This window comes from Pygocentrus nattereri, chromosome 11 (assembly GCF_015220715.1).
Source record: "Pygocentrus nattereri isolate fPygNat1 chromosome 11, fPygNat1.pri, whole genome shotgun sequence".
Lineage (NCBI taxonomy): Eukaryota > Metazoa > Chordata > Actinopteri > Characiformes > Serrasalmidae > Pygocentrus > Pygocentrus nattereri.
The window spans coordinates 19,701,492-19,728,560 of NC_051221.1; the positions used below are offsets into that span (position 1 = coordinate 19,701,492).

At 40.8% G+C, this 27,069-nt stretch overlaps 2 protein-coding genes across 8 annotated transcripts; one reads left to right on the forward strand and one right to left on the reverse strand.

Annotated features, from left to right (window-relative positions):
• The first annotated feature begins 209 nt into the window (after positions 1-209).
• Positions 210-7,964, forward strand: irf7 (interferon regulatory factor 7). Of its 4 annotated transcripts, none has more exons than XM_017722522.2 (9): positions 210-316; positions 1,602-1,755; positions 2,021-2,189; positions 2,316-2,386; positions 4,179-4,230; positions 4,407-4,556; positions 5,857-6,255; positions 6,923-7,038; positions 7,132-7,964. In XM_017722522.2, exons 1-9 carry the CDS (start codon positions 300-302, stop codon positions 7,276-7,278), a joined length of 1,275 nt encoding a protein of 424 aa, XP_017578011.1. In that variant the 5' UTR covers positions 210-299; the 3' UTR covers positions 7,279-7,964. The 4 variants fall into 4 exon arrangements, 3 of the variants coding, with proteins under 3 accessions (XP_017578011.1, XP_037398339.1, XP_017578010.1); XR_005130913.1 differs by having other exon boundaries at positions 212-316; positions 1,599-1,755; positions 6,629-7,038; positions 7,132-7,166; XM_037542442.1 differs by lacking the exon at positions 7,132-7,964 and adding an exon at positions 6,629-6,673 and having other exon boundaries at positions 212-316; positions 1,599-1,755; positions 6,923-6,969.
• Positions 7,962-26,688, reverse strand: phrf1 (PHD and ring finger domains 1). Of its 4 annotated transcripts, none has more exons than XM_017722519.2 (18): positions 26,444-26,688; positions 23,609-23,772; positions 23,382-23,516; positions 22,964-23,151; positions 22,359-22,442; positions 22,034-22,167; positions 21,715-21,806; positions 20,989-21,137; positions 19,779-19,911; positions 19,495-19,607; positions 19,035-19,228; positions 18,374-18,499; positions 17,962-18,119; positions 13,006-16,434; positions 11,924-12,006; positions 10,986-11,129; positions 10,094-10,222; positions 7,962-9,908 (listed from the first exon to the last, which is right to left on the reverse strand). In XM_017722519.2, exons 2-18 carry the CDS (start codon positions 23,700-23,702, stop codon positions 9,747-9,749), a joined length of 5,547 nt encoding a protein of 1,848 aa, XP_017578008.2. In that variant the 5' UTR covers positions 23,703-23,772; positions 26,444-26,688; the 3' UTR covers positions 7,962-9,746. The 4 variants fall into 4 exon arrangements, with proteins under 4 accessions (XP_017578008.2, XP_017578005.2, XP_017578007.2 ...); XM_017722516.2 differs by having other exon boundaries at positions 20,971-21,137; positions 26,444-26,686; XM_017722518.2 differs by having other exon boundaries at positions 17,962-18,116; positions 20,971-21,137; positions 26,444-26,685.
• Between the last annotated feature and the right edge of the window lie 381 nt (positions 26,689-27,069).

Sequence of the window (27,069 nt, forward strand, 5' to 3'; positions counted from 1 at the left end):
CTTTAGCCTAATATAGGCTATATATGTATATATAAAGGAAGATAAAGGAGGATAAAGGAGGATAAAGCGTTATTTACACACAGAAATGACCTAAGAAACCCGGAGTGCCGTTCGGTACATCCACGTGTTTACGTGAAGCGCCTGCACAACGCCGGAAGTTCGTTGCGTCACTGGGCAAGTCTCTTTGCTGCGCTGAAGGCCACGCCCCCACGCCACGCCCTCCGGGTATAAATGCCGCGGCTGGGGGCGATTTCTGAGAGACGTCCTGTGTTTTGGTGATCCACCCGGACGATAGCAGCATGGCAGGAGTCAGCAGGTAGGCTAACAGCGCGGTCTGTCTGTCTTACTGTAGCTCCGGCTCCACTTATTCGCTCTGTCTTTGTGCTGTGAGATGGGTTGGAGCAAAAATCTGTACCGGTCGGGGGTCCCTGAGGACCACTACTCTAACACTTGGTTAAGCATCCTATTGCCTTTAAGGGGAATCCCTCCATTTTTCCCAAGCCCTCTGCGCAGTTCAGTCGTGGAGATAACAGAGTCATTCGGAGCGGTTTGTTTTGAAATGCTTCATTGTAGAGAAACTTGCTGACTTGGCTTTTTTTACGGTGGCAGTGAATAGAACCAGGAGTTGCATTGTCTACAGTGTAAACAATGACGCGTTGATTTTACTATCCAAAACAATCAGTGAATCTCCTGAGTATTTCAGTGTTACAGGGATGATGGAAAAACGGAGGCACATCTGGAAAAAACTTCCGGGACTATGTTACCTCATACGTTTAAAGCCAAAAGATTGTCACAAAACCGACACGAGCAGTGTATACTCAACCTAATCTTTCTGTGAGGGAGCTTTTACAGGCAGTATACTCTTCAGACATCTGGTTCCTATTAGAACTGCTGTGAACATTTCTGACTCATCAAGTTTCACTACCACAGAGCGTTTCACACCAAACCAGTCTGGATGACGTTGTTTACATCTCAACGATAGACATATACAGAAATTTTGAAAAGACAGTGAAGTTCAGGTTATTTAAAAAGGTTATTTAAAGGTTAATTAAAGCATTAAGATGTAATCAAAGTCATCCTGAGTGGTTTGATGTGGAAAGCTTTATTGCAGAGGGACAGAGTCAAAGTTGTTCACAGCAGACAGGAACCAGACATCTGCTTACCTAACAGAGTTATTAACAAAGTAGTTCCAAAGGCATAGCATGACGCCTGATTCACTGTTTTATAAAGTTTTGTGATGAAGTTTTAAACGTTTAAATGTTTTAAATACACTGGTGGCAGTAGTGGTTCATGCAGGATGTTGTAGGGCAAAATAGTACCCAAAGCAACATTTTTTACCACTATATTGTTATAATCTGCTTTACATATAAACACTCAGAAAACATGTGTAGGTTCACTGGCCATTTTGGTTAGTAAATAAAATGCCTTTGTATGTTTTGGACACATTGCAACTGCTGGTTATTGTCACCACTGCTGATCACTCTAAATGACCGTTTATATTTCAATGATTGAACTATGCAGAAATGTGGAAAAATCAGTAGAATTTCCCCTTTAAACTCATGAATGTGTTGAGTTTGACCCAATGTCCTGTGCTTCAGCAGCATGGCAAAACCTCAGTTTGGTCCGTGGCTGATAGAGCAGGTGCAGGGGGGTCAGTACGAGGGACTTTACATGACTGGCACGGACACCTTCCGCATCCCCTGGAAGCACAATTCAAGAAAAGATTGTGGCAACGAAGACAACAAAATATTCAGAGTAAGTTGTTGCTTTTTCGTATGCACCCTTACATAAAGAAAAATAGTGAAACTAAAAGAAACTATAAGATTTCTATAGTGACAAATAAAATGTTTCTAATGAGCTCTCTCTGTTTTGCCTGAACATATTCCTGCAGTACTGTTTAATAGTAATTTATAATACCTGGGTGTTATCCTGTAATAAACTATAGCAGTTGCCCCTGTGAAGGATTCTGTAGGAATCCTGCCAGAATTGCTGTAATCAAAGCCCCTCTTCACTGCTCTAGGAGTGGGCTGTGGTGAGTGGCAAAATATGCGAGTATCCCAATGACAAGGCCAAGTGGAAGACCAACTTCCGGTGCGCTCTCCACAGCCTCAAGCAGTTTGAGATGGTGCATGATAACTCCAAAGACTCTGAGGACCCCCACAAAATCTACCGTGTCATCCGTCATGACAGTAAGTTGCCACCGTCTAATCTGGATAGACATGTGAGCTTGTAACTAGATGGAAACATGAACCTCTAACCTTTGCCATTTAGCAAGTTGAGATAGGCTGAAAAGACCTGTTAATCTTCCTCTGCAGACCTCCAGGAGAGCCAGAATATTCACATTCAAGACACGTACAACACAGCAGACATGCCTGTAATAATGGAGGTAAATTTCCAAAATACTGTCCAGTTGTGAATAAATACAATTCAGTGCTGCCCATGAAACTCAAGGCTTATTATCCAGTTATTAATCTTAATCCTAACTGCTACCTTAGTCATCTTAGTCAGACCAAATATGTCCTTCTTCCAAAGCCACAAATTAAAACTACACTGTAAAAAATGGGAAGTGTGCTCAACTTAAAATGAACTGATTACATGGCTTTTCCTGCGGTGACTCAACTTGAGGACACCGGAGTTGGGTGAACTCTGACTGAGGACACCTGAGGACACCTGAGTTCCCCCAGCTCTTAGTTGAGTCATAAATTCTCCCAGCTACTGTTTCTAGGTGTGCATCTCAGTTAGAAAAACAAAACTGAGTTTTCCCACTAGCCTGCACTCCTTCTATTACATTTACATTTACAGCATTTGGCAGACGCTCTTATCCAGAGCGACTTACAAGAAGTGCTTTGTCTGTCTAGAGAAACTATCTTTGCTAGTTACCAACAGGTCAGAGAGGAAGCCAGTCCTGAGCTCCGATACTGCTAGAAACAAGTCACTGTAGATACCCAGAGAAAAAGGAACAGAGTTAAACACAGAACTCTGTGCCATTCAATACAATAAAATACAATACACTACAATACACAATGCAATAAAATAAAATACTGCACAGTATATTACAATACACAGTGAAATACAATAATATATAAGTGCAGCTTATAATTCAATGCACATTTAAGTGCTGTGGAAAGAGATGAGTCTTCAGTCTGCGTTTGAAGACAGCAAGAGTTTCTGCTGTACGGACAGCCAGTGGGAGTTCATTCCACCGCTTGGGTGCCAGTACAGAGAACATTCCCAACGCTTGTCTTGCACGCGCCTTGAAGGATGGCGGGTCAAGCCGAGCTGTACTCAAAGCTCGAAGGGCTCGTGGTACAGTTTGAGATTATTACTATTACACAGTCCTAAATGGCATATTTGTCTCTTGGGCTTCCAAATATGAACAGCTATGAACAGCTGGGATTCAAACTCACAACCTCCTGATGTGGGGATGAATTATTAGACAGTTGCACCACATGAGACGATGCCATGCTTTAAGTTAAAACAACAATTTTCTCCAGTATATTAAACATTTGTAAACACAAAATCGGACTTGGTTCATGTGTTCCTGAATGGTGCTGTGCACTAAGCCGTCATCCCGACTGGAGGTTGTGGGTTTCAACCCCAGCAATGCCATAACCGTCTGTAAGTACATACCCAAAAGGAAAAATGTCTAGGAGGATTTCCTGATGGAAAGAGTCCTGGCTAGTGAGGAAGTTGAGTATGTTCATTTTTTTACCTAACTGAGATGGAGAACTAATAAATAAGAGAATCTTTGACTCAACTAAGATGTTTGAATTGTGCAAACTCTCGTGGCCACAAGTTGAGTCAACTCAAGAAAAGCCATTAAATGAGTTACTACATCATTTTGAGTTGAGCTGACTTCTCGTTTTTGTTGTTATTTTTATTGTACAGTGTCCATGGGTGTCTTAAAAGGCACTTATTAAAGAAATGTATTATTATTATTATTATTATTATTAATAGTGCAGTCAGCACAGATTTGTTTAGAATCATGCACTGACTGATTCACACACAGGTACTCCGAATATTATGGTGCATGCAATGTACTTTGTACTATTATAGTACAATAAATCAAAATAAATTTGACATACATAGGAATGATGTGGAGCCTACTGTGAGCTTTGTTTATAACTGATGGACCAAAGTGCAAGGCCATAAACTCTTATTACTTTGTTTTTATACAGCATGAAGATTTGCTAACCCACATGGACACTCTGCATCTCAATCCACATTCTGGTATTTCCTCACTAATACCTCCTTTTCGTTTAGTCATTATAACAGCATTATAAACACACTCATAGTAGTTATTATAATAGAACAAGAAGGCAGTAACATCGATTTGTCAACTATCTGCTATCTGCTAACATAACTTGCCTTTCTTTCACTGTGCTTTTTCCAATTATTTTTTTTAGAAATCCAGCCGTGGCCAGCCTATCCACAGCCTACTGCAGACGCAGGCAACTACTTTGCAAACCCTTTGACGGGAGTTATTCTCCAGCCTGGCATGCACAATAACATACCAGCTTCTGTTCCTTTTCTAGCACAACAACACTACACTACAGGTATGACCAAACGTATGAGGAGCTTCACTGCGCTGGTCTGTGAAATATCCATAACATGTGTTTATTTATATTGGTTTAGTGTGAGGGTAAACAATAGAATAAACCTGTGTATTTCCAGTCAAAACAGGAGTTAAGTACAAGTTATTCATTTTTTTAGTGTCAGGAAAAAACAGCATATACTTAACATAAAATTACAAAAGCCTGAAGTGTTATATTTAAGTATATCAAATTTGAATAGGTAATTAATCCATTATTTTGTGTACCCACTTTAACTCTTCCATGCTTCCTACTTTAAATCAACAAGCTTAGCTGTCTTCTAAATTTCTTTCTCAAGTGCATCTAAAATGACAACAGGAAATATTTCTGAGGAGATTATAAGATATTCCACTTGCAAAAGGAAGGTAAAATCAAATGAGAATAAAAAAACTGAAGTTCAAAAATGATGAAAAGATTTAAAATAAACTGAACTTCTAACAACAAGACCTAGTAGACCACCACCACTGTCCCCATCAGATAAACAGTACTTAAGGCTGTCATCTTTGAGAGAAAGAACATCAAGCTCCACTCTTGCTACAGATTTGAAATAAAAAACAGACTTTTAACCTTCTACTGTGAGGAGACAAGTGTGAGGCTGAAAGGGTGTGTAGCTGTCAAGAAGCCCTTACTGAGTAAAGTAAACTGACAAAAAAGAAGAATGTAAAATGACCAGGGTACCCAGACAGTAGTTAACCCCTTAAAATTCAGGCTGATTATTCAGCTGTTTTCAAGACTTAAGTAATTACTATGTAGCTACTATGAAATTCTGAAACTGCATTTATAGTAAGGAATGGAACTGTGAGCCCACATACACATAATGCTGCGTTTACATGTTTGCATTGTGAAAACCATAATTCCACACCTCACACGACAGACAATGGCGGCATGAAGCTACACAATCTTTGGCACGTTGACAGCGAAAATGGATGATTATCAGACGAAAACTTTAGCAGTGTGAAAAGTCAGGAGGACACCCTGTATTATTTTTTTGTTTGTTTTTATTATACGGGGTTTGTGTTGAATTCAACAAGACTTTTGGCATCCGTGGCTCCCACAATGAACATTCGGTTTATTCCACTGCTGCAGTCAATGGCAAAAGTAGAGAAAATTCAACTCGACATACGGATGGAAAACAATGGAACATTTGGTTTGCTGTTTGCCATTTATTGCAAACATTTGACTGCAGCCTTAGGGGTTAAGAGATTGAATTACTCACACACATAGTAAGTGATCTAATCATGTGTCTGTGTATGTGTCCTCTCAGTGCCCCACAATCCATTTGAGAACCTGCCGTCTCCCTACGAGCTGGAGATTTCCATTCACTACAGGAAAGCTGAGATGCTAAACGTGCGGCGCTTAGCTCCACTTGTTCAGCTTCACTACCACTGCCATCTGTCTGAGCTGAGGGGTGAGTCCATCCCTTTCCCCAGCACTGAAAGCCTCATCGACCACAAGCAGGTCCAGTACACTAAGCGCATTCTGGACAGCATCCAGAGAGGCCTGCTGTTGGAGGTGACCTCAATGGGCATCTATGGCTTTCGACAGGACAAGTGCAACGTGTTTGTCAGCACCAGTGATCCTGCTGAGATTCAGAACCCAGAGCCCAAAAAACTGCTCCAGAACTGCAGGGAACTACTGTTCAGCTTTGATAAATACATGAAAGGTATGAGAACAGAGAAGAAAATCTGTACATCTTACTGAATCTGTCTGTAAACATGCCTCAGCGGTTGGGCATTGTGTTGTGTTTTGTATGACTCAAACACCATGAGATTGTACTGGACTGTATTTTATATTATATATATATATATATATATATATATATATATATATATATATATATATATATATATATATATATATATATATAAATATAGTCAGACTGTAACTGACTGAGCATATTTTGAAATTCTGACAGTTTCTTACAAAGGTTTTTGAGCATATTTTGAAATTCTGACAGTGTCTTACAAAGGTTAGTTCCAAGTCTAACTTACCACACCTACCCCTAATGATCACCTGTTCTTGAACTCTTTGATTAGGTGGATCAGGTGTGTTAGATTAGGGCTGGAATTAATCTCTGTGGGGTGAGTAGATCACCAGGAGCACAGCCTGGCCATCCCTGCCACAGAAGAACCACTTTTGGATCCCTAAAGAACCTCTTAGTAAATTTCAACCCAGTTACAACCAAGACATGAAAAGCATTTTAGAGAAACCAAAAGTGGTTCTTCTATGGCATCGTTCAAAAGGACACGCTCAGTGTCATTTGTTGGCAAATAATGTCATATCTCTTTGTTGTCACCGTCATCTTCTCTGAAGATTTGCCTGCCTTTCAGATCTCAGGGATTTCAGGGAGAACTGCCGTGGATCTCCCGAGTACACAATCTATTTGTGCTTTGGGGAGAAATTCCCAGATGGAAAACCACTAGAGAAAAAACTCATAGTTGTAAAGGTAAACCAATGTGTCTTTTATGCACTTACAAACACATCACCTTTTTCCTGCCTGTCCAGGACTGGAGATCTATTTTCTTCTTTTTGTTGGTAGGTTGTGCCTTTGATCTGCCGTGAGCTTCACAAGAGAGCACAGATGGATGGAGCATCATCTCTGCAGAATGACAACATCAGCCTGCAGATCTCCAACAGCTTGTTTGACCTCATAGACTCCACATTCTTGCCACCCGCAGCTGACTGAGGATTGCACAGTGCTCCCTGTGCCAACTGATAAACACCACTTTAACAAAGTTACGTTCCTCACTCCTTATCTCTCACTGTTACATACTGATATACCAGATCAGACAATAATCATGCGTACCAAATGTAACTCATATGATAGTGCAACTATAAAATGGAATGGCCAGATGGAAGGTAGTCTCAGCCTTATGATCAACTTTCACTAGTTTTGACATTACCAAGAATTCTCAGTAGAACACCCTGACTTACTTAGAACTTGGAAAAACCCTCATAACTCTAGCAGTCAGCAGATCGCAAACCTGTTTTTTTTCCCCAGAGGGACCAGTCTGTTGACAGTTGATAAGAAAATTTCTAAAGCCTAAAAAAGGAACAAAGGCTTAATTTAGCTTCTTGCAGTTTTAATATTGGTCAAGTTGCATAATTGGATTTTTTTTTTCATTTTTAATCAGAACCCAAGTCTTTTCACTCACTTTCACTAATGAGGGTCTAACCTCATTTGGGTATTTTATCTTCTAATGAAGAATTCCCCTTACTCTGCCCAAAGGGCTACTCTTGTAATACCTTCTTGTCTGTTACTTTAATATATAATATTTTATTTACTTATTTGTGGATTTTACAAGCTTGTGCCTTTGCTTGTTCCTGTGTATGACTGATCATGTACACGTAAATAAAATAAAACAAAGATGGCTTCTGTTTTCTCTTTTATTAAATAAATTTCTAAAGAAAATATTTACAAACAGCAGAATGGATTCTCCAGTTCACAATGAGAATCATGTACAAGTGAATAAGGACAGCGAATACCATATTAGGTGGATATCAACAAGCTGCCTCAGGCTACTATGAGAAAATTCTGTTTTAGTCTCTCTTGTAATAAGCCTATTATACTGAAGTGGAAGTGGTTTTGCATTTCTCAAGTATTACCATGACAGGTGCGGCCTAAAATTAGTCACTTTGTCACGTTAGAAACAAAAAAAATCACCAAATATGATAATGATAATGCATCCTTTGATCATTTTCACAATGTTGTATTTGTCCTTGATGGAGAAACAGATTACTGATGCAAAAAGGAAAGAAAAGAATTAAATTAACATCAAAAGCAATTTGCTGAAAGATGTTTCTTTAGAATGGCATAATCTGTCACAACTGTGGCCCTCACTGTAGCAGTGCAACATCACTCTGAACAGACTGTGAATCTTTGTATTCCTTCTTACTCTGTCCGGTGTGTCCATAGAAATTAAACACAAACCATCATTGGCAAATTACACAGCTGTGTCATATTCAGCAGAAACTCATTAACGAACACATTCAGAAGGTATAATTTTATAATTAGTTAATCAGACATATTTGCAGACTCCAGTTAAATGTGTGTCATGTGGCTTACGAATGAGAACAAAACCAAAAATGTTAGCTATCAGTTTAACTAAAAGGTACATTACAGTTGTGTCAAGGTACAATAGTCAGTTCCTCAAATTAAACTACACCATGTATATAAAGCTAAATTGTTTGTACATTGCTCTTTTTACTCTGAAAAACTGTAAAAAACACACAGAGGCTAGAGATGGTGCCAGGAGTCTAAAACATCCCTTTACAAAAGCCAGGATTTTCAGTTTAAATGAAAACTCTCCAGTGTTTATTCATACCCAGAGAAATCTACGTCTTAACTAATGCTTCTTTGTAGACTTTCCACAACGGCATGCATACTGTTACCAACAGGCCAGTACACTCTAGGCTTGTACAGCTATCCTGAAACTCAGTCAGAAATTAGCTGCAAGTCAAGGAGAATTCTTGTCATCAAAGACGAAACCTGGGATTTCATTGTTCTCAATGAAACCTATAGCACACTCCAGTATAGGTTGCTCTCAAAGGAACTTACATTTCACCAAACATATATAACTACACCATCAATGTCCAAATCCTTTTTATCAAACAACCATTTTTCCTGAACAGGGCTGCTTTTCAAAGGCATACAATCTCAAGGCTTTAATTACAGCAGTGCAACATTGGGAAACATAATACATGGATAAAAATGAGGCCTCTGTTGTCTAATAATTACAGAACTTTCCTGGACAACCAAGTCGATCAAATTTCTTGATAAAATAAAACAGCTTTTGTCAACTTTTCTGATACAACTCACTAAAATGATAAAATTTCTGACTTTAAATGTGCTGTCATTAACAATGGTATAGAAGTGTGTTGAGCATTTCCATCAACCATCTGGATGTTTGTCCCCACCACCGTAAAACGACTTTTCCCTCCCACCCTAGACAGTAATTATTTTCATAAGTAACTATATAGAGGCAAAAACCTATACAGAAACAAATAAAGAAAACAATTAACTAAACAACTGATTATGCAACTGTTGAGCCCTTAAGAGTTCCCAGGAGTCATGTGATTTCAGGGAAGCTGAATTTATAAAATGTATGCACCGAGCAGACTGACTGAAGTGTTGTCCATAAAAGGGTGTCATCATCACCCAGGTGTTTCCGAGTCTTTCAGGTCTTCTACACTCTGACTCTGCCCAGAGCTTCCACTTTTATGGTGCTTCCTGGCATGTTTGTACTTATCCACATAGGCTTTCACCAAGTTGGCTACTTTGACTGGGTTAATTTCACCACTCTTACTGTGGCACACCTAGTATGCAAATGGAAAAGCATGAAACAGGAGAAAAAAAAAATACAGGAAATGAGAGTGGCACAAAGATATAATCAGCAGACGCAAGAGAAAACCTAAGGGTAGGGTTTCATGTTACATTCAATAAGAGAGGGCCTACTGTCTTTACAAAACAAAACTGAAATGCTCAGAACATTCAAACTCACCTTCTGAACAGCCTTTCGCAAGATCTCCTTATACTCCTCCTTTGTTATGTCCCTTTTCTGATAAAAAGGCTTGATGGCCAGTTTCACCTCTTCTATGGCTCGCTCCTGCATATGAAGCTTCTTCATGTACTGCAAGTGGTAAAAGCGATTATTCAAGAAGTTACAAATTTTATCAGCACTTTAGACTTTAACGGTACGTTATTTGTGATAAATGCAGCCAATTTTCATCTATTCCCCTGATCATACTTAATTTACCATTTTTTTTTCCCGATTTACTCTCCAGCTTAATCATACTCAGTTCCATCCACTAGTTACGTCTCTCCAAATGACACATTACCACCAGCACTAGGAGGGCAAAGGCTAGCACAGGCTTCCTCTGAGTCTTGTAATGTACCGCCGCATCTTTTTGCTGATTAGCATCGCGCCGAGTGATTGGGGGGCCATCCTACCCACTCAGAGAAAGAGAGGTCAATTGTGCTCCCTTGACAGCTGTTTTATGGATGCCTGTATATTAATCTATTTCTAATCATCACTAAACTCTTAAATTTGACAGTAACCTATTAGTAACTCCAACCAAAATCCTAACCAAGACTACAAAATCACCTTTTCTAAACTTCACTTTAAATTTGTTCAACCCAAAAAAGGGGGTAATAGAAGCTGGACGAAACAATGTGTGTGTGTGTGTGTGTGTGTGTGTGTGTGTGTGTGTGTATATATATATATATATATATATATATATATATATATATATATATATGTAAAATTGCACCTCACTTCACCTTCATGATGAGCAAGACTCCTGTTTCCTATCTCTGACCATAACCTTATTAATAGATGCTGCAAGAAATTTTTAGGTCATCTTAAAACAGCAACTTGCAGTCTGCATACACACCTTGTCTTTCTGTTGGGGGTCCTGCAAGAGCTCTTCCTTGTGGGATTTTGATCCTCTTTGGCCAGAGTTTGACCGTCCCCCCTGTGCCGGAGGGTTGAGGCTTGTTACTGTTGGTTTGGCTCCCACCTGGACTGTGGCTGACTCCTTGAAAACAACACAACACAGGTAAGAATCAACATCAGTTGTGTTTGCTCAGCCCAACTATTTAAAATTGTGTGAAATTCTTGTCAAGGCAGTAAAGTAAAATAGCTCCAGCTGCTTCTCTTAACAAAACTGCAGTCTATTTTCAACACTGCTGTTACGTTACTTGAACAAGTTGTGTTTGTGTGTTTTTTGGCAGGTTTTTCTCCACTGTTGCCTTTACCTTCAATGTGTACCCCATTCAGAAACTTCCAATGCAACACAATATTATCTCCACAATAAGCTAGGCATGCACAAATAATCTCAGGTCATGATCTCAATTAATGCATTTCAATGAACGGTGTAGCAGCTGCATCGTGTCCTACACTTAATAACAACTCACACAATGTTACCACACAATCCTGAATACAATTTGAAAGAATCAAGTTTAATCTAAATTTACATACATAAGGACACATTTTTTGTGTGTTGTCTTGGCACAGGCTGCATAAGCTCTAAATAAAAACAAGGTCTAAATAAGTAATTTCCTAAAAGGTATTCATTTCTCCTGAATGTGTACAATTTCCCAGAGGTAGGTTCACTTTCATTTCCTTTGAAAGCCTTGCTCGACTGCTTCTAGTTTCAGTCACATGGCCCCTACTGGTCTTGGCAGAACTGCACTAAAACATTCTACAAAAACAGGATATGATGCCACCCTGTGGTTGTCACATACATATGCACTGTTTCCAGTCTTGAGGAGTTGTTAGCTTTCTTTTGTGGAGTTGAGATAACAGGGATGCAGGTGAACAGTTCTGTACCTGACTAGAGTCATATGTAAAAGAGGTGGAGGCAGCTTTGCGAGACCCTTCCTGTTTTAGTTTCAGTTTGAAGAGAGCAAGCTCTGAAAGTAAAATAAGAGAAAAGATAAACACCATTATTCAAACATGAGCCAATATACTCATGTTTCCAAGGTACATTTAGGGTAGGTAGCAGTAGCTTAGTTAGTAAAGCTAAGTATGCACATCTGTGAAAAAAGGTCTGTTGAATGTTACATTATCTTGCAATTTTCTCATATCAAATCAAACAAACATTCAAGCATTTTTCTGTGATACAAATAATGTATGTTTTAAAGCAAAACATAGACTTTCTACCAGAAAATATTTTTTTTTCTGCATTAGTTTCACTACAAGATTTGGTTCAAGTTTGCGTCCTACTTGAAATAAGCTCTCCATCTGAACACTGCCCACAAAGCGAAAGACTTTTCCTCCATTTCTCCCCATTAAGTTCTAGTACTGCACTACATATTAGCAATGCACAGAAATGTCAGCCACCAAAGAGAGAGCCAAATTTTATGAACGCATTATACATGTAAGTGATGCATAGAAATTTCAGCCACTGAAAACAGTCAAAATATGCAAAAACAGGTCTACAATGAAGTGTCAAAATCTTACTTTAAAAACTATTTTAATGCCAATGAAGAGGGGAAAAAAGTTATTAAAACCACTGCACATATTGTAGCATACATACTGTAACATATGTATGCTACAATGCGTGTGTATGTTTACCATATAAAGCATTTTTCTTTATCATCATCATCTTTTTCAGTTTTCAGCCTAGTGTGTCCTAAATTTTAGTTTCGGCAAAGAATTTTCATTTTGGCGCATCACTACTAAATGTCTAAAAGAGCCCTGAAAACAATGCAAAGGTTGGGAATTCCTGTTCTGGAAAACACAGCAGATTAACGTTTAGTGTTTTTTTTCTCTCTAACACATTCAAATTAAACTCTTTATCTAGTAGTATATTATAGGTATATTACAACACAGAAAACACTAAAAGGTGCAGTCATATAGCCCTACAGGATTGCTTTTATACTCAAGAAAAGGGATGAGGATTCACTTACTGCTCATTTTTTCTGGTTGAGGGCCCTCTGGCTCTTGTATATTCCAGGTAACTCGTTTTCCCTGTGATTTGGCCTTGGTGCCTGCCACGACTAAGGATGATTCCATCTCCTGCTTAGATTCTGTTGAGACCTCTTGTAAATCAGTTTGGGGCTCCACAGCACCTGCTGGATCAGTGACTGAGCCCTCCTTCATCTCTTTCTTAATGAAGTCCAAGTTGTCAATTAAGTAGTCCACATTTATATCTTCATCTGAGGAGTCTACAGGTTCTTGCTTTACTAGGCATGGTGCTTGGAGAGGTTCTACCTCCATTTCTTCCTTTGCCACCACAGGCAAGCTAGGCGACTCACCGTCAGGCTCCTTTTTACAAACCATGGGAGCAGGGTCAGCTGGGCACAAATTGATGATGAGAGCATTATCACTGTAGGGGTCATCACCACCACCATCATCATCATCATCATCATCAGGCCAAATTTGTTCTATTTTGACCTGTATTGATGAATCAAAAGTGTCATTAGTACTTTTCTCATCCTGTGGTAATGAGTAACCGGTCTGATTTCTAGGCGTGGATGCATTTGACAAACTGATTTCACTGAATTCTTCGGATTTCTCAGTGGTGGTTGTCATGTCTTCTATCTTAATTTCCTCAGGGTTCTTTAGTTCTTGACACAATTCATAGCTTTCTTCCCTCTCTTCTTTTATATCTATCTGTAGCTGGGGCTCCCTCACCTCATCAAGTGGCCAGATGGTTTCTTGTTTAATTTCTTTGGGTTTGACTTCATATGGTTTGTTTGACACACTAATTAAAGGAGTCTCTTTTGTGATTTCTTCAGGGTTCTTGGACCCTTCAATTAATGTTGAATAGCCAGGACTACTGGGTTCACTCTGCACTTTAACTGACACAACTGAAATTCTGGTCTCACATTCATTTCCTCCAGAATCTTTCTTGCCCTTCAATGCCAGTGCATTTTTGATCAAACTGTGATTTGGCACTGTTGCCTCAACAGAAGTTGATATTGTAGATTTGTTAGTGCTCCTTTCTTTCTGGTGAGAGCTCTCCGGCACATCTGCTCTCCGTTTTCGGTCTCGAGAGGTTGATCTAGATCTCTTCCTTTTTGGCCTCGCCTCGCCTCCATCTCTTGATGCTGAGGAAGACCTGTGTGAGGACGTCTGCTCTCTCCTCCTCTCTCTGGACCTTGATCTAGACCTGGATTGTGAGTGAGAGCGAGAACGCTTTTTATCTTTGGATCTCTTGTGTCCATCTTTCAATCTGCCATCATACCGCTCATGGCTATCCCGCTTTGCTTTCCTCTTCCTTGAGCTCTCATTACTGCTGGAGCGAGTTGAGCGCCTCCTGTCTCGTAAATGTGAGTGCCTTCGCTCTCTAGATCTGGAACGAGATCGCCTTTTTTCTTTCGATCTGGAACGAGATCGCCTTTTTTCTTTCGATCTGGAACGAGATCGCCTTTTTTCTTTCGATCTGGAACGAGATTGCCTCCTTTCTTTCGATCTGGAACGAGATCGCCTTCTTTCTTTCGATCGCGAGCGAGATCGCTTTCTTTCTTTCGATCGCGAGCGAGATCGCTTTCTTTCTTTCGATCGCGAGCGAGATCGCCTCCTTTCTTTCGATCGCGAGCGAGATCGCCTTCTTTCTTTCGATCGCGAGCGAGATCGCCTTCTTTCTTTCGATCTCGAGCGAGATCGCCTTTTTTCTTTCGATCTCGAGCGAGACCGCCTTTTTTCTTTCGATCTCGAGCGAGACTGCCTGCGGCATGGAGATCTAGAGGGCGAGTGCCTCCTTTCTTCTGACCTTGAGTGTTTGTTCTTTTTATTACAGCGTTCTAATTCTTTGGAGTTAGGGCTTTGGGAAGCAGACTCTGACTGCCTGCCTTCTTCCTCAGGCTTGGGGCATGGAGATATTTCCTGCTGCTTGCTCTTGCTGCTTACATCAGAGCTGCTTGCTAATGATGGCACTTCACACAAGCCATTCCCTTTGGGGACATCAGGTTCAGACTTGCACTTGGGCTGCACTGGAGATGGCTCATCTTCTGGTTCAGCCTTCACCTCCATCTTCACTTTGTTGTCACTGTGATGACTGGAGGTTGAGCTCGATCTGGAGCGACCCAATGCTTTGGTAAATGGGCTTTCAGGAGTTCCACTACTCTCAGAATCAGACATGGCAGGGCTTTCACTGTAAGCCATAACAGCAGACAGACTCCCAGATTGCATTTGCATATGTCCGCTGGCTAACTGATCCGACGGCAGTGACCATGGGTCTTCCTTGAAAGGAGCTGGCTCGTTTTTAACTTGCACAAACATTTCAGAATGTTCTTCTTCCACAGGTGAATCCATGTCCATGGGTTCTGCTTTAATCTGATGTACAGGACCTTCAGTTTGTTCCACAGCCGGCTGCATGGACACACTGCTTCGGGGTTCCATCTCAGGACAGTCAATCTCAGCTTCACTTTCTGACGAATCAGACCCTGTGGGATTAAAGGGATCATAAATCTCGCTCTTCACAGAGGGCTTTTTAGCCTGAGAATGGGACGTTAGCAGCTTTTGCTTGTCTTTCTGTGCCTTCTTTGCAGACTCATCTTTCACAGGCAGAGCCTGCTCAGGTGCAGAAAGCCGCCGAGCATGCCACGGGTTCCCACTCGTGCTAATGCGGAAGCTAATAGCAGAAGATGACGATGGCCGTGAATTTGAAGTTACGCTGGCCGAGGACGAGGGAGCAGAGAAAGAGTTAGAAAAAGAGGACGAAGGTCCAGCACTGTGTAGCCTATGTCTTTGGCTGTCTACTGCCCTACTCTGGCTTACACTTGCCCGTTGCTGGTCAACAGTATGCTCCCTCCCTTTGTCACCTGCTAAACTGGTCATGGAAGATGCTGGTAAGTTGTTGCCATTGCTCCCACTGCTGCCATGCACTGCAGAACTGCTTTCCCTTTTAATCTTTGGTATCCTTGGCAACCCAGACACATCCAGCCATACTGGCTTGGGTGGAGGCTTTTTTGCAGGGGGCTGCTGAGGAGCATCTCCCCTTACTCCACAGCGGGCGTCAGAGGCACCACTTTGAATCCTTGTTGGGGTTTGGCCTCTGAACGCACAGGTGCCCCACTGACTCTGTTCAGTTCCAGCAGGGTGTGACGGCACTGGTCTGTGGGGCACTGGCGTATGCAATCGTGATTGCCCAAGGACAGGTGAGGGTGTGAGTGAAGTGGGTGAGGAGGGGGATACTGGAGTCATGGGCGCAGGACAGGGAAGTGGGGAACTGTGTGATGAACGTCTCTGTAAGGGGGGGGCAGAGGGTGACAAGGAGGAGGAGGCAGGCTGTCTGGCGGACTTAAAGGGACTTGCTTCAGTGGAGGGTGTGCTCCGTGTTTCTTCTGAAGCTGAGCTGCCCGAGATGCTGGTCCTTGGCAAAGACAAACTCACTGAAACAAGAAAATAAAAGAAAATATTCTGACATATTAACCGCACAGACGACATGTGGACCATGCCATTGTTGTCCATTATAAAAAATAGCTTGTTTTGTTCAGTATGTGAATCTTGATGCTTTTTGTACATTTGTAGCCTGTCCTTAAATTTCTAGGCCACAACACTGACCCTAGGTTTAATAAATATAGCATGCATTAGGGGTGGGAATCTTTAGGCACCTCATGATTCAATTAGATTACGATTCGGAGGGCTGCACTGCGATTATAAAAACGATTATCGATGCATCTTTTTTTTTTCTATACAGGATTTCTATTTTCTTACAGTCTGATGACTTGGTAGTTTTAAAGTAAAGTATTTGTAATGATCCATAATGAATTTACTTCTAATATCTTTTATTAATAAATCAAATGGAAGTGATGTGGCAAGTGAACTAGAAGGCTTTCATTCACTGCTATTGCTTGGAGCACATGATGCGCTGCTACCACTCATCTGCGATAAAATGCACAGTTAGGGTGAAATAAAATTCTGTGGCAATGGATGTCCATGCAGCATGTTACATCCTACCCGTTTTCTTTAAAGATTTTATAACTTCAGTGTTGGTCTCGTTGTAGAGGGAGGTGGATCACTGTGTCAGTAAAATATTTTCGAGATTGGACACTGAATCTCATCTCCAAAGTGTACAACATAGCGCAAAAACACAGGTTACGTGGACTTACTCGCATAAGTTGGTTTTGTGGTACGTTAAACCTGCAACGAGAGACTGCATCTCTCTAAAAAGTTGAGAACATGAAGTAATTTCTCTTTCGAATTATTCCGTTCCACCTTAAATGGTGCAGCAGTTACATTCAGCGTCTCAGTCAGAATTTAAGGTGGAACATGAAAATTCGAATGAAAAGCGACTTCAGCCTTGTAAATCAGTCAAACAATGAGACACATTTTACAAGAAACTGTTCTAGCTTTGAGGAAACGTTTTCTGTCAAAGGTGGGAGGAAAGCGGCTATAGCTGAACTAAAGCTTCAAGCAGAGCAAAGTAAATCTGCACTCTCGATTATATTTTTTAGCCTATACTAGGACAGCACATACTGAGACATACTGGACAATAAATGTCTCCCAAGGTTGTGTGACTTTGTTGAAAGGACAAAATGGCTCTTCTAAACATTTGGATTGTCGACTCCTGACCTAACCTGGTTTTTAACACAGAGGGTGGCGGTTGGATTTTGCGCTCGTCCATGTGTGTTCTTGTTATGTGCCGCCACAGACTGTCTGGGTGCCCCGGACACCCACTTCCAAGTTCAGCTTCTTACGTTCTGTCAACATTACGTTTTAAATTAAATAGTTAGAAAATTGATTTTGACATCTAAGAAATGATTCAGAATCGTTCACGTCCGTATCGTGATGCAATCAAGTTTTTCCCGCAAACGTACTATACATAGTGAATAAATAGTGAAATGCCAACAAAAACCCTTTACAAGGTATGCATGAGGAAATAAAAAGCAAGCATACAATCAGCACAGATGACTTACCAGGTTTGGTGGCTTTGAGAGAGCCATCTCTGTTGATGATCACATCAGAACTGTCCATAAGCAGCATGCTCTGACCGCTCAGGATGCTACCCAGCAGGTCTGGTACTGGTGCAGCCTCAGCCACCTCCTGCACCTGAGGGATACCTTGCCCTCTCCTGCTAAGAAACCAAACATATCAACCACATATCAATCTTTTGGTGAACATTTGTCAGCGCAGAATGTGCTCGCTATCTTACAGTTTCTGATTTTAGTCCACAGACTGTGATTTACTATTTCTATATATTGTTACACCATTACGTTTCATCAGAATTTAAACCTATACAGTGAATTAAAAAAGTTAGAAGCATTTTCTTCGTGCTCACTTTAGAGCATGCAGCCCTGATTTTGCTGGCTTAAATGAAATCTGGGTCACCTGGGTAAACCAGCAGATATGGGTCGGGCCACAGGCTGGTGAGAGCGCAAGGCAGAGCGTGACAAACCCCGTCGCTTAGCCTCTAGCAAAGAGGACGGAGTTGGTGCCTGCTGTGTCTCCTCACTCCTGAAAAATAAGAATTCTATTCTTTAGATTTAGAATTATGCTGCTAACTTATCTAACAGATGCAAAGCAGCCTGTGAGTGTACTTTGAGGTGGGTATTATGACAAAAATGTATTTTATTGTGAGAAATATATCATAATATGCTTTTCAGAGCATGTCATCATCAGTATTTGAAGAACACAACATGTATTAATTACAAAGAGAGTATAATTAGGCCTGTTTAACCAAATATAGTGCAGTGCAGTGTGTAAAATATAAAAATAAAAAACATCACATTCAAAGTTTTCAATAGATGCTTCTCAATTTAATAAACTAAATTAGGAAGCATAGTGTATATGGAAAAAATGACTTGAAATATTGTGATATATTTTTGCCATATTGCCCCCTCCTAATACAAATTGCACATATTTAAACATGAAATAGAGTAGATTATCACACTAGGAAAATTCCAAAAAATAGTAAAATAGTATAGATGTAACAAATACAACCAAAATTGACTTTTCTCACACAGTTAAGCTAATTATGTCATAAACTTACTCATCATCAAAGGGGTCAAGATCAAAAGGGTCTCCATAAATAGACAGGGAGGCTGCCCCAATGTCTGCTCTCATGCTGCCAAGTGTTTGCTCAGATGGACGGTACACAGAGGGAATGGAAGAGCTGCGAACGGGCTTCTTAATGCCCAGACTGCGTGCGATACGACCTCGAGTAGTGGTCTTCATCTTCTGCACCTGAAAGAATACAACAGTTTATGTTTGCCCGTTTAAGCGTCTGTGTCACAGTGACTCCGAGATCATGATACCTAAACGTTAACATCGGTTCACTTTACAGTGCTCTTAGACACACGTCTATGCATTCAATCTGTTATAGATACTGATAAACATTTCCTTAGAATCACTGAATCATTGTAAGTTTATATCTAGGACAAATCATATCATATGACAATTTTCAAAAACTAAAGAAGGACTTGAAGTTTGTGTAACAGGCCATGACATACCAATTTTTTTCTTGACTTTGTCCTTCTCACTCTACGCTTCCGTCTCTTCACCCCTGTGCTTGCTGTTTTGCCCCCAGTGGCTTTCCCTTCTTTTTTAGTTTTCCTTCTTTTAACTGCATACAAATTGCATTGCAGTTATCCAGGGTGAGACAATAGATAAACTCAATATACTATGTTATTGTATCGCACCAACGCATTAAGCTATTAATAAATAAAACATCAAAGACTGCGTTCTGGGTACAAACAGAGCCATACAACACTTCTGTTCCCCAGAAGTTAGCTACCTGTCCTTCGCCTCCTGCGGGGCCGTGGGCGGGGGGTCAAGTCCCGCACATATACAGCTGTGTTGAGTCCAGCCACCACAGCATTAATGGTCTCATCCAGCCAGGTGGACTGCATCAGGTACCGGGGAGCAATCTGGCATGAGTAACAGGAATAACAGAACAGTAATCACTTACCATGTATTACAAACAGTGCTAGGCAATATGACCTCAAATCAATATCACGATTAACTGGTAATTTTACCTCAAATACTGATCAATTATTTTGTTTTTGTTTGTTTTTTTGCCCACATAGTTTACTGACAAGGCTTGTACCATCAATATGCTGTGCATATCCTTAAGGTAAATCGTCTCAACAGCCAGTTTGGAATTCATGCGGCTTTTACATCAATTCAACTTGACATTTGTCACAATTTCGCACTGCATGAGCCACGTGAAGCAACGTAATGCGTTATTCTTTTGCACATGCGAGTCACTTTACGAGATGATCTGTTCATAAAGGTCACGTTTAAAAGGGATTGAGAACAGCTAAACAAAAAATTGGATTTGGTGAGAAAATCAAATTTGGGCCACTTTCATCTGCTGTGTGAATATAGCCCTGGCTTCTATGTCGCAGACTGGACGTGGTGGAGTCACATCACTACATGCGTGTTAGTACGTTTTTGAGAAGACAGTACATGAACACACAGAGCGTGGAAAGATCTAAAGATAACGACATCTAAATAAACGACATAAACAAGATTAAAATGGTTAGAGGCTCTGAATGTTGGTTTCAATTTACTTTACAATTAATTGCCCAGCTCTAATTACAAACATGCAGAAACAACACAGGTTGACACATATACAATATTTTCAAACAAAGTTGGAATAGTTGCATTCAAAAGTCCTTTAAGTTGAATTAAAAAAAAAGATTAAAAATGTTTCTCTCATAATGTTTAAATTTTAAAGCTTTCTTTAGCTTAAAACCACAACAACATAGCACAAGTCCAAAAAGAACTCTCTGTTTGAACATAAACATATTAATAATATTACCCCCATATTAATAACAAACCAGGGGAACTTTCCTGAAAGCATCACAGGACAAAAACTGTGTAAACATTATGATGCTTTGAAGAAAACTGACAGAATCGTTTAGCAAATGCTAAACATACATTGCCAGTATGTTAGGAAGGCCAGGCAAAAACATCATGCAAACCTGTGCAGCAGTGCGTGCCTGTGTGATACGGTGTCTGTTGATGTTGGCGCGGACCCTCTCGCTGTGCTGAGTGCGTGCGATGGCTCTGGTGGGCCTGGAGGTGGGCAGCCAAGAGCGGCTGGTGGTGGGAAGAATGCTGCTTTCATCTTCACTTGATCGCTCTCTTCCTAAAACACAAAGAAAAGCTCTTTCTGTGAATACATAGCAAACAATTGGAACTTGAAACTTACTTTAAATTAGGATGGCAGTTGTTAAACAACTTCTTTCGTTAGAATATTTACAAAAATACGAAAGTACATCATTTGTTTAGAAGTTTGTGAAATTTACACAATAAAAAACTAAAAAGTCATTGTGCCCAGTAAACTTTTTTTTTTATTGCTGCAGCCCAAGTCTGTAATAATTAACACTGCCATCATGCAACAATGAATATCCTCTTTAAAACATCCACATAAATACATACAGCAACTTTTATTTAAGTAAAAAAAAAAAAAAAAAAAAAAAAAAGTTTTTCTAACTTCTGTGTAAACTGACAGAAACTGTATTTACTAGGTTATCTTTAGGGCTGAAAGATTGATCATTTTTATAATAAAATCAAATTGGGAAAGATTTCAAAGATAACTGCAATTTAAATTGCAAATGCAAACTTGGTCAGAAAAATGCAACTCCCATCAGCCATAATTATCTTTACAAATAGTGAATTATGATGGGAATAGCTACTGGTGTTGGCAATATCTGGGTCATTACTTGTGTTGTGGTTATTTGGTGCACATTCTGGGCAAAACCACTCCTCAACAGGCACAGCATCCAAAGGGGGTGTCAAACACTCCATATGGTACCTTCAATAGAAGAAAGAGAGGGGTCAGAGTCTGTGACACTCATCGCACTGCATTAAAGAAGACTGCTTTCTGCACTATGAAATTTCCACTGTACAGGGTGTGTGATTTATTTCGGCTAGAAATGGTCTATTGTGAGTTTTCCTACAAGTGTGCCTCACTATCACCATATATAGTTCTTATCTAACACTATTTAAGTATGTTAGACAAGGTTGGCACAAACTCCTCACCCAGCATCACAGCCATCACAAAGCAACAGGCGGTCTTCTCTGTCTGATCCACCACACACCTCACAGCTGGTCTGCTCCAGATCCAGATCCACCTGCTCCTCTTGGCCAGCCTTCACTGTTTTCTGAACCATTATCTACACAGACACAAGCAAACATAAAAGACAACATTTCAGTGCTTTCCAAAACATCACAAATCACTAAAATGCCACTGTATGCAATACTGATTCTCTTTAATATCCACAGTGGCCCTGTGAATATAATCACTTCATGTTACAGGTTAGCAACAAAGACTAAAAGGACATAAACCCAAGAAACAGTTACATACCGTTTTCTGGACTTTGCCTCCAAAGCATTTTCGAAGTAGGATATTACTGAAGACTATCCGGTCCACAGGACAGGAGTTAGCATTCTAAGGACAAAAGAAAAGTGTCATGCAAAAAAAGCATATCCAGATGTTCGACGCTGCTCCTGCTGTTGCACGTGGGCATGTACACTGCTTCTAACAAAAGAAAAACTTTGTTTTTTTTCATGACAATATTGTTTACACAAAAAAAAGGATGAAGAAAAAGATCAGTGGATAAAAACTGCAGACCTCAGACAACAGAAGCCTACAACTGGTACAACAAATTTGTGGAACTCAAACATTCAGATTGTTGCTTGATAAAATCTTTTCACTTTCATGCCCTGACGCTGTGTCACCTGTTATTAAATCCTAGTTCGCTTAAAGGGGTATTCTACCTTTTTTTCAAAATTTCTGCCTACTCAAATTGTTAAAGTGTAAATAACATCATTCAGGGTGATGGACGTGAAATGGGACATGAAATGACTTCTTAATTGGATCTGTTGGCTTGAATTTCTGGTCAATTTTGAACTTAGGCTGGTTCTACACCTGGATCCTATTGTGCCTGTTCCCAGTTCTGCCACACTCACCTTCGCCCATTCCAGAATGCAGTCCAGACAGAAGTAGTGCATACAGCTCTCAGGTGTAGCCACTGGTTGCTCATGGAAGGAGTTGAGGCAGATGGGGCATTTTTCTGCATCCTCATCTGAGCTCAGCCCAGCGAGGTCAGTGGATGTGCTCCCTACAGCCCCCTCCAGGTCCTTTTCGGCATCCTCATCTACCAAACATACACAGAATAAGGTGACTGCATTAGGAGACCTACTCTAGTTTGATGGCTAACAAATTCATTGTTTGGGAATATGAATTACTACACATGTATGTATGTATGAAGTGTTGTGAATAATGAAAGAGTGTTAATGCTAAAGTCATTTGCACTATTTCAACATCCAAGTAAAAGAACTTGGAAAAGAGCTTGGGATTCTCAATGTTATTTTTAGAATAACTTACGCCCACTATCCTCCCCATCCTCTTCCTCGCCATCTTCATCATCTCGATCTACGGAGGCATCATCGTCATCTTCATCATCCTCCTCACTGTCTGTGGCACCTTCTTGTGAGTCACATCCATCATCTGAATTTTCCTCTAGGTGGTGTAAAAATGAGATCATGGAGTGGATAAATATTCCAAAGCAATCAACAGAAAACTCCATATCAGCACACTGCACATGTACTAACCTTCATCAGAGAGAATAGATGAGGCAGGCCTCTTGCCTTTTCCATGAGAAGCGTTCTTATTGATCAGCTCATCCTGGCTGTCCTCCTCATCCATGGTTCAGCATTAGAAACTCCACAGTATTAACGCAGCTTATATGACCTCTTTGTGCTTTAGTTCTGGACAACTACACAACAGGAAGAAGACACAATAACAATGGAATATGAGCAGATGAGCAAGTGATGAGCGTTGGGTGATACATCGCCTACACCAGTGTACTGTGATACTGACGCACTGTGACACTGACTTTCAGCTTTGATGGCACTGACAGATGCAAAGCAAACCCACTACAACATTCTGCTCCACACAATAACTGTTTCCCTGCTGTCAAACAGCTTTAGCTTCAAATTCTATTTTGTGCCACCATCTATGCATTGACCCAATCAGGAGATCACAAACTTGATCCCTGGTGAACCCAAAGTCATTCAAGGCTGGGAGTCCAAGAAAGCACAATAAGCCTCTCTCTCCCCCCTTCCACAACATAATGCTACTCAATGTAAGGGTCTGTTAGCTGATGTAACAGAATTGCCAAAAAGTATTCTCCTCTAAAAACAATGATCTGTCCAAAGACGTTGCATTAGCAGCAGTATAAAACGATGCAGTGGCCGGCTTCATATGTCTCAAAAGGTACTAGAACTCACCCTCTTAACAAATGTAAACTGCTGGTTACTTCAAGATGTTTTAAAGAACAGTTCAAAATATCTAAAATGCAATTAAATAGTAAATTTGGAAATATGGTCTGCCTGGTTCATTTTTATATACTGTTACAGTACTGTGTAAAGTCCCCTTTGTCAGGATTATAAGCCACTGTTTAGCTCCGCGTACTAGTTCTAAGGTGTGGGCTCATTAACTTTATCAAGGCTAAAATATATATCTGAAATGCTACTTTTTCCTTTCCGACATGGATACTGATATTTAAGCATTGAATGCCGGCTGATATAATTATAGATAAAAGAACTGTTTTAAATGCTATAAACAAAAGCTGTCCAACTCTGAAAAAAGATAGAAAAAAAGATTTAATATGAACTATTTAGAATGTAAGTACTTCCCTTAAGATGAACATCCAAAAGTAGGCTACCCTGCTTAAACTACTCAAACACAGCACATAGTATGCTTGTGTGCTGTTTCAGAACTGATTTGTTACAGGATTGGATGGGATTTATTTCTTTTATCTGACCCAGCATGCTGACACTGGATCGGTGCCATTATGAGCTGAGAGCATGATATATTTTGAAAATACTGTGATGTTGAATTTCATCAGAACCACCCATCACTACTCACGCTCACACCGTCATCTCAATACAAAGACGAGTTACTACCAGTAAGTTTACCAGCCAAAACAAACATGGTGGCGATGAAGAATCAGGGATAAAGTCTCATCTCTGCTAAGATACCTGCTACCACATTTGCTCATCATATCTCTGGGGAACTCCACTGATTTTATTTTTTTTATTCTTAATAATTAAACGGTTAACATGTCACCAAAGTCATCCAGAGTGGTACAGTGTAAAATGCTTTGTTCTAGAGAAACTCTGAGTCAGAACTGCCCAGTGGTGTTGATAGGAACCAGATGTCTGAGGAGTGCAAGGACTTTAAAAGCTCTCTTTAAGAAAGCTGTTAGATGAAATGGCTATGAACATGCTGTCTGAGACACAGTACTTATGTAACAAACGTTTGGGCTGAAACGTATTTTAATCAATTCATGGTGAAAGAAGGGTAGGGTAAGGCTAAATGATCCACAAGGAAAGCTCTTTTTTTCTAGACTGACGACTATTTTACCATCATAAACATTACACATAAAAACACAGAAGCCACGTGTAGGTTCACGGGTGGTACTGCACAGTAGCTATATAGCCTAAAACGGCTATATTTGCGCAGTAGACACTGCGACCCCTGGTTCTTATTACCGCCACTGTAAAGAAAATCAGACTCTCTCTTTAATGATTTCACAACAAACCACTCTGAACGACTTTGTTTACATCCCAACCACTCAATCTGTTTTTGGGCCTTTGCTGCTATTTTCTTTGTGCAACCCACCCCTAAAACCGCCAAGATATCCAACAAACACTTCGTCTAACAGCCTCTATACTGCTACTGCCTTATGTTAGTGAGTTCTAAAGATAGCTTCGGGCTGCTTTCTGCACAGTAGTTAAGTAACACCGATAAAGTCAAAAACAACCTCTTTGCGCGTCGACAGGCTACTGTTTAGCATGAACTGCACCTGCCCTGGAGAGTTTCTCTGAAAACAGCCATCGTGTTGTTTCCTGTTAACCTAGCTAGCCATGGAGATGAAAAATCAGCTGGAGAGGGACGAGCAAGCAATGCTAGCTAACCTAGCTAGGTTAGGTTAGTTTAGCTAACGAAGCTACAAACAAAAGCATGACCCAGCGCGTCTCAGCAGCCTCCAGCTAACACCGCGACTACATGACCGCTTCATGCAGGACCACAATAACCCAACAGTGCTTTTCGGACAGTCATGTAACGCCAGCCCGTGCTCATATTAACCTGCTAAACACGGGAGAGGTGCTGAACAGATAACACGGCTAGGCTAGGCTAGGCTAGGCTAGGCTAGGCTAGGCTAGGCTGCCCTCCCTCCACTCGCCCGGGCTAATTTTAACTCTACCGTTAGCTCGGCTCAGCTCAGCTCGGCTCTGCTCGGCTCGGCTCGGCGATAATTAACGAGCAGGCCGCCGTCTGTCAGCCGGCCGCGGTGTGACGGCTCAAGCCTTTTACTGTCGAATACACTCAGCGCAGACAGGGAGTGAGTGAGTGAGTGGGAGTCCGCTAGGTGCACCTACCCGGAACGGCTGTGTACGACATTATTTGTGTTTTGAAGTCCACACCGTTTGGGGGGCTTTGAGTGACAGACGCTACCGGCTGCAGAAAGCGACGGAAATGGCGGAAGGCGCTCAACTCACAGTCCCACTCTTAAAGGCACAGCAGTGCTCGGACTCTGCGTGGCCAGAAGTGCGTGAACACCCGAACACCACACACATCCCTGCCAGGAGAAATTTATTTAGAAACATTTCTGTTACATTCCGTGAAATGCTATTTAGCGATCAGTAATCGTCTGCGCATGTGCAGTGCCGCGAAGTTGGGAGCTCCGGTAGTTTCGTGGGAATGGCAGAGTAAGTTACACAGGTACCTGCAACAGGTTGAAGTGCTCAAGAAAAAAAACGAAAAGTAGAAAAGGCTTCGACCAAAGAGCCTGGATGAACTCAAACCAGAGTGAACACTTGTGTGGCTTTCCAATGGTAGAGAAACCTGAGGGAGCTGAAATGTCTGGAAAGCTTTGTCGGACAGGTTATCTGATTTGTTTTGTTTATGGGGAAATGCATTTTTTGACTAGTCAGATCTTGCACGTCCACGTGTGGCTGCTCAGCGACCATGAAGACTTGCTAAGAAAGGTTGAAAGTAGGGGGTG

Bases quoted from the DNA above. Each gene is read 5' to 3' on its own strand.
- phrf1 (XM_017722516.2), bottom strand. From the start codon at position 23,702: ATGGATGAGGAGGACAGCCAGGATGAGCTGATCAATAAGAACGCTTCT. The intron at 21,807-22,033 runs GTGAGGAGTTTG...CTTCTATTGAAG, and splicing joins TGTGATGGCTGTGATGCTGG to GTACCATATGGAGTGTTTGA. The intron at 19,229-19,494 runs GTATGTCATGGC...GTATTCTTTCAG, and splicing joins CAAAGTCAAGAAAAAAATTG to GTGCAGAAGATGAAGACCAC.
- irf7 (XM_017722521.2), top strand. The intron at 2,190-2,315 runs GTAAGTTGCCAC...CTTCCTCTGCAG, and splicing joins CCGTGTCATCCGTCATGACA to ACCTCCAGGAGAGCCAGAAT. The intron at 4,231-4,406 runs GTATTTCCTCAC...TATTTTTTTTAG, and splicing joins GCATCTCAATCCACATTCTG to AAATCCAGCCGTGGCCAGCC.